General features: G+C 40.9%; 1 protein-coding gene across 3 annotated transcripts in view; it reads right to left on the bottom strand.

The window, feature by feature from the left end:
* Nucleotides 1-7,859, bottom strand: part of pde4d (phosphodiesterase 4D, cAMP-specific) — a gene marked incomplete at its 5' end in the record, with an annotated part of 150,354 nt that overhangs the window by 10,765 nt on the left and 131,730 nt on the right. For all 3 annotated transcript variants that reach the window (XM_083912283.1, XM_083912285.1, XM_083912284.1), the window contains one exon: nt 5,960-6,072. In XM_083912283.1, the coding sequence (XP_083768409.1) occupies nt 5,960-6,072 (113 nt within the window). The remainder of the gene's footprint in view (nt 1-5,959; nt 6,073-7,859) is intronic.

Below are 7,859 nucleotides of genomic sequence, written 5' to 3'. Positions count from 1 at the left end.
TAATAATAAAAATTAAAATAGACTAATCCACATCTTACCTTTATATATCCCCAGGACACAGAAAGGAGGTAATTTGCTTCAGGCATTTTGACAAATCAACAAAATAGATCCAGAACCACAAAGGTACAGCTTTTCAGGCCAAAAGACAGTTCGGATGATGAAAGTGCTAGAAAGCTAGCAAAACAAAAACAGTCTGTAAAAGACTTCAATCTGAAGAGCCTTCAGAACTCAGTTCAAAGACCATAATTGAAGCATTATGTTCCTGTCCTGCAAATATCCACAGAAAGGAGCCCATGTTTCAGGAAGCAGACAGGACAAGCAGATTCTGAAAGAGGAGTGGCAGGAATGTGGCTTCCCAAAGATGCGATGAGAGCATATCGTGACCCCACACACTGTGATACACATGACGTTCACACACACACACACAAAACACACACACACACACACACAGACACACTATCGGATGCAGAGACACGCTGCTGAGGTTGTGAATAATTGATGATGGTGCGGATGCTCGGTAGATGCCAAAGCACCAGGACAGCAAAGAAAGAAAATCTGTCAACTGCTCCCAAACTGGGCTGGCTGCCTGTCTGCCTCTGTGTATATGACACAAGCTCCCATGTGAAGAGCACAGGCTGCTTCTCTCACTGTGTCACACAACAGCAGCAAATCAGGGCCCAGATATGGAAGAAGTGTGAGCTCATCATCACCTCTGATTGGCTTAGATTGGAACAGACTTGAGGTCACCTGCTGTGTGATTGGCTGAGATTGGAGTCAGTGGAAAATTTACCCCTTCCCTTTTCTTCCATTCCTGCAGTGCAACGGGATGTGGTAATGTGTGTGTGCGTGCATGTGTTCATGCATGTGTGCGTACATACAGAACATGTTTATTTGTGTGTATGACATACATGTGTTATTTTCTTTGTGTTTTTGTGTTTATTTGTTCAGTATACAGTTTGCCTTACGTGCACAGGTGACCTCATCCAACATGACACAATGCTGAAAAACTGAGGTCAGCTTTCACCAGTATTCATGGGAGATGAGTCACAGTAACATCACTGATGTATAATATGAAAACCAATTAATCTTGCAAAAAAGAACGAGCGTCACAGTTTTCTGAAGTGGGCTCAGTAGGACAGAAAGTGAAAGCACTGTGTCCACACAGGCTGCTGTGTGTGGCACTGCGCTCAAGAGGATGTTGCTTGAGTTGGAAACAAGGATCAAACCCTTATCAAATGAAGTTTTAATTTAATTTTCCCATCAGTGACAGAACAAATTATATAAAATACATTATGTATAAATACAAATACTTAATAAACATATCTCATGTCTCTTGCATGCATTCTATTGTCACTAATTCAATAGCTCTTAAAAATCTCCCATTTGAATGCTCTTGTACTTTATATGATTTGCAAGAGAATAAAAAAGATTATAAGTCAGACCTTACATTAAACAATCTACACAAATAAGAAACAAGGACTACAAAATAAGAAGTCAGATGACCAAAAATCTAGTCTTTAAAAATACAAAATAATAATAATAATGACAAAAGACTGCTTCAGCCAATACCAATGATATGAGAACAGTGCAAATGAACCCAAACAGTAAAGTTGCGGACAGCTAAACAACAATTTTATACATAATGAATTATGCCCAAGGACTGGGGATGTAACATAGCTATAAGCTATATCTCTGTATAATGTATTAGATTTCAAGTTTTGAAATTTATGTTTATTTTTGTACGTTTCTTTGTGGTCTTTTTGGTCAAATAAACAAATAAACTTTAAATAAATAAATACATACACTTTCTATAAAGCCAAGATGTGGAATCGGTTGATAATTCTCTTTAGCTTCATCATTATGAGTGATCATTATGATCCTTTTACATTGTCACATTATTTTCTTGTTGTCCTTGGATATGTTGTTATAAAAATATTGATTATAGATACTGTAATAATGATGGTGAAGCATGACAATATATCATACAGAATTAAGTACAGCTATAAAAGTTGACTGAAAATGGATTTATAATTTCAAAGGCAGCTTTTGATTCCACATGAAAAAACATAGTTTAATCTTTAATCATGAATCTACAGTCTATGAACCTGTGATTGAGAAGAGGAGGTTCCTTCTTTCTTTCTCTTGGTGTGTGTGTGAGTTCATATGTGCACATGTGATGGTCCAGTAGCTACATGGATTGAAAAGGGACCAAACCGTCTCTGCCTACTTTACACCCCACCTCTACAGCCAGCCTGGTACTGGGAGTAATTTACAGCTATGCTGGAACAGATGAGACAACTGGTTTACTGAGATCCAGCAGCATTGATTGACTCCCAGCCAAGCAGGCCAGCACAAGCCCACCACCCACACCACACAAACACACACACACACGCACGCGCACGCGCCCGAGTCCTATGCATACAAACAAACACACATATTGATAGCTGAGCCAAGAGGTGTGAACACAAACTATTGGGTAGAAATTGGAAAGTGTCACACCAAGCTCAGCTGTGACTTGTGTGTAATTTGTTCTTTGGCGGAGTGACCAAAAATATCCACTCCCTGCTGTATATAGCCCACGACACCTCCAGATCTCTGTTGCATTTGTTTCTATTCTCACATTCGACATTTATTCTAGTGGCAGACGCCCCCTCTCTACAGAATACAGGAGGGCAGAAACACTAGTGTTTTCAATGAATGTTCCACTGACTGTGAGAAGTAAGTCTGCTGTCCATGTAGGAATCTAAATGGTTATGGGATGGGGTAAGACATCTGTGCAATGTATGAACAAAAAAACATAATTACAACAGAATGATAAATGGATCAAACTGACAATCAGGGCCTGATCATGATTACGTGAGGCCCTATAGCACATGTCTTTAGGAGGCCCCTCGTTTTCCTATATTGATGTCTCCTTGCAAAATTATCCACCAGCTTGGCAAAATTTAGCTGTCTGACAAGGTCTGCTTCTATTGATTAAGTTACAATGAACTGAGACCCTGTAGCTCATTTTCTACTCCGTTCAAAGGCCCTTTCAGACAAAACTGCACTCAGATTATTTCCAATGGCTTGCACAACTACAGTTTCTTGCTACATTAAGCACCAGGGGGCCTAGTTGTCTGCTCACTCTTTAAACACCAAGGTACAGGGGGCCCTCACTCTGCATGCGCTAAGGGGAGGAAACTCCACACGTATTTGTATGGGTGTACATCAATTATCAATACTGATCATGGACTGCTTATATCTCTATTTATCATAAAGAAGCAGATTGCCCCCATTCTCCACAAGGGCGGGCTGTGTTTATATTACAACATTGTGTATAGCCAGCAAAACAGCTTGCAAAAGCAGATTGAGACATGAGAAGTCTTGCGTACCCGAAAAAGTCAAAGAAAAGTAAGTGAATAACTACTAATGATGGATTTCCTAGATGACTCACCAGTGGATACAACACACATCAGACACTGGACTGCCAAATATAAATGGTGTCTCAAGATCATGAGTATGTCCTTAAGTAGCTGACCAAATGAAACAGAATACAAACGTAATCTGCACCTTCAATTAATTTTGGAAAGTGTTGTGGCACAGAAGGCTCTGTGTTGTGAGGTCCATATCATTTGAACCAACAGCAGGGGGACTCTCTCATCTCCAGCTTTCAAGTTTTAGTCAGATTGTGCAGTATGTGTGTTTGCCACAGAAGAGGATCAAGCCATGTGCAACAGGGGATGCTAATATCGAGAGTCTGTTTCAAAATTTCAGTATTTTTGCACTGTGTCTTATGTAGTAAAAGAGGACCATGCTTCACAAACACATTTGCGTCAGTTATGCACCCTCTGACCCCCCTCGCTACACTTGCAGAGAGAGCAGTGCAAACCTTAAAGGAAGGGTGAAGTAAAATGAATTAAGTGACAATTTCCATCAAAAATGATCAAGATTCCTGCTCAGCTATTGCATCAAAGCAAGAGGCCAGACCAGTTGCTGATTCTAGATTCAAAGGGTGGACATGTAACCACAGGAGCATGCTAATTCAGATCCTCCAGATAAACCACGAGTGCAATGCCTGACTCACAAAGATGTGATCTTCTCAAATATTATGTTAGAGAAAATGAATTGTACTACATTTCTATGTAATAGTGTATTACACAGAAGTGTAGTATAGTGAATTGAAGCACTGTTTGTAGAGTATGTATTTCAGATGCTGCGTGAATGCTGGGACAACAATAATAACACTGAACATGCCTTCTCCCTGTTGTGAAATCATTCAAGGCAAACAGGTATGTCACCTTGTTTGACCTACTGTTATAGCAGCCCCTGGGCTTAATAGAGTAACTCTGAGGATTTCGATATTCAGAGGTGACATGCAGTTATTTCCTTAGGTTATGTCAGAATCGGATTAGGGTCATTACTGGGGGATGTCTGAAGTAGAAGGAGCTGCACTGCTGCCATAGAGCAAACACAACAGCAGCTTAACAATGTGACTGCTAAAGGACACTGCTGAAGCACTAGTACGGATGGTGATTTTCACAGGAATGTCACTGGAAATCACATTTACAGGAAATTAGGTGCAGGGCTAGCTGTAATTTAATTCAATTTTATCTCAAGGGAATTCCAATTTATTGTTTCTTTTTTATCGGACTTACCTTCATTGATGAATTAAGGCTTATTTTGAGTGTTGGTAAGTCTGCATGATACAGACACAAAATAAATGCAGGGTATGGGAGACGTAGTGACTGTATTACATGTGGTATGTGTGTGTGTGTGTGTGTGTGTGTGTTTGCTGAAGTAAGATAGCAGGCTGGTTGGGCCTGTGGCTGTTGCCATGACAACCAGAGATAGCTGTCCTGGTGAGGCAGCGCATGATAGAGGTTTTTTCTTTCTTTCAATCTTTTCACTTTTATATGGGGTCGATGTCCCGGTCATACATGTAACATCAGCGGTGAGTGTGTGCGTTTGTGTGATTCCTTTGTCTGTCCGTCCTCCTTCCTCTCCTCTACCCCCCCATATGACATCACAGTGTGTGACATCACCAGAGCCCAGAGCTGATCAGCATTCAGAACGGCAGAGCAGCCTCCCTCCATATATATACACACACTGAATGCGACTGAGCATTCTCACAGCACAACTCCCTGCCTGCATGATGATGTTACACACATAGCCAATATACTGTAAGACAAACGTGAGCTTTGATGGCTGGGTGGTGAAAAAGGCATGAAAGTACACAACATATACAACCTGTTAATGATTTTAGAGTGAGCTCATCAGCCTCACTGCTATGGCTTGATGGCAAAGGTGCAAGTAACACACATAGGAGGTAATATCTAATTAATACTTTATTAAACCTGTTAAAATAATCAAATCAACAACCTTCCATGTACTGGATCTATCTTCTCCTGATAATTTTCATTAAGTTGTCCTACACATCAGCTCGGCCTGTCATTGAGCAGTAAAACAATGTCACTGCTGCTGAATGACCACACAGTAAATAGTGCATCGGGAGAATCTTTGTAATTTTAAATTTATTCATTCATGTACAGACACACAGCTGTAGGGCATGAGCACTCTCGCTTGACAGAGGACCTCCCTTATCTGAATTTAACCTGTGCGGTCAGTGCTGTTTGCAGCCAATTTAAGTGTCAGATATTAATGACAACTACAAATAAGTTCTATAACCTAAAAACACTGGCTATAGGATATACAGTATACAGTAGTGTAACCTTGGCTAAAGATCAGTATTACGCATCATGATATACACATACGTTGTGTTTTCATTACCCACAAAAAACACCACACTGAATCCTGAGTAGCAGCTCCTGAACACGTTTCAATAAAATTACAGGAAATGCATTCATACAATTGGGAAAGTCAAGTCTGAAAAAAGCTATATGAATAAATCCAACAGCTATCATGTTGGCCTTGAGAATTTAACTTAAAAAGTAGATGTAAACTTTTTTGTTATTCTTACCTTATTGGAGGCCATTTCGCTGACAGAGTGTCTTGTCTGCAGCGTCTCCAGCTGGTCCAGACACCAGTCCAGCTCCTCCAGGGTCTCAGTGGCCAGTTTCTGGTAGGCCTCCTCTGCAGGGGCAAGACAGGAGGGCAAGGGGTCAGTAAGAGCCCGCTTCAGAGGGCTAGTGGATGATCCAGGCCCGGGGTCTCCCACCCCACATACAGCTAAGCTGGGATACCCCGAGTAGACATATGGGTGACTCTTCATACTGGACAGGTAAGCCAGCTGTGCGAGCCTGGGAGTAGTCCTTTATCGTAACCCACAGATGAGCGGTCACAGGTCAGCTGTAGCAAAGCTCACTGATTCCTTTGGAGAAAAAGAAAACCTCCGGTGCAGTCCTACAGTTCAAATCCTGGATTCTTCTTTATAAGATACATCAGATAAGTCAGATACAATCCCAAGGAGTAAAGTTGCAGGTGATGGATGGTAAACAGCCACCCTGAGTCACTTCTGGGTGTCCAAATAAATGTTAGCAGTAAGAAAATCACAGTAGAGACTACAGAGGTAACCCACAGAGCAAAAAAGAGCAACAGCAATGTCTCAGAAATCTCATTCACTATCTCCCATACACAGCACACATCTCACAGTTGGTGATCTAGGTGTGTAAGGTTTACACTATCATTCATAAGAAAGATGTAATTCCAGTCATGTAGCAGGATGAACAGAAGTCTGCTTAGCAGGCCCATCTCTGCCAAAGGAGGGATGGAGGGAAGACGGGGACGGTGTAAGAGGATCCAGTGAGAGACTCAGAAACAGTCAAGATCCATGTCAATGTCCAGCAAGGAACAAACACCAGATTGTTCACAGCATCCTGACATAGTTAACAAATACAAAGACATCTCTAACACACACACAAACAGACACACATGCATACACTCACGCTCATACACACACACACACACACACCAGACGAAATGCTAACCATAACACATCATGGTTTTGTCTCCTTAGCCTCTCGGCCAATGAAAATCTCCATGGTATCCGGGAAGCAAAGGTTATAATCCGGTGTCGTTTGTGTGCTGGAGAGTATTTTCTATAGATGTTGTGTGTATAGGGGGTGGGCTTCTGTTGCTTCGGCGTCCCTGGTAGCCAAACGTGCTGCTCTCCCAAAGCTGTACCTAAAGCCTGAGAGGACTGCACTGTGGATGGGGAAGGGAGAGTGACAGAATATGGACTGGAGTAATAGAGGAGTGGAGCCAGAGATGGGAGCTCACTATACTGTGTGCTCACATGCTCATATGTGTTCAGCATACAAATACACTAAAACAGACAGACAGGTAAACAAATAGGCTGCTGCTGATGATAAAATTGTAGCGTCACAAAACCTGCATCAAAGTTTTTTTTTTGTTTCTTTTTATTTGAAATTAAAGACATGCCTCTCTCTTAGTAAGCAGATGTTAAAAGAAAATGTCACCTTGTCAGAAGCCAATTAATATTGATGCCTTGACTTATTTGGGAAAGCACAGGCTTTTAATGCTATGTGATCTGTGATCTGGGAGAGGGTCACTTCAGCTGTAATTCAGTTAGCATTTAGCCCCCATTAAAGTCTTTGGAATTCTCTGCTGTCTTTGTTTAGGCTTAAATGATAAAAATGCTGCTTTTCACATAGATTTAATTATTGATCCCAAGCTGGGAAATTGCAGTGTAACAGCAGCATTACACACAGATACATCAAAACAGTAATATAGAAATACAATATACAAGATACCTAAAAAATAAAATGTATAAAAAGCAGACTAAGTGTAGCGTAAATGTAAACATATAATAATCTAAGGTGCAGTGGACAGATTATGAGGAAAAACATAATGTGTTTCCGATTATACTGTTCTGAAAAGTTTAACTGTTATGGATGAAT

This window comes from Echiichthys vipera (genome assembly GCF_963691815.1).
Source record: "Echiichthys vipera genome assembly, chromosome: 4".
Taxonomy (NCBI): Eukaryota; Metazoa; Chordata; class Actinopteri; order Perciformes; family Trachinidae; genus Echiichthys; species Echiichthys vipera.
This window is presented reverse-complemented; position numbering and strand designations above follow the sequence as displayed.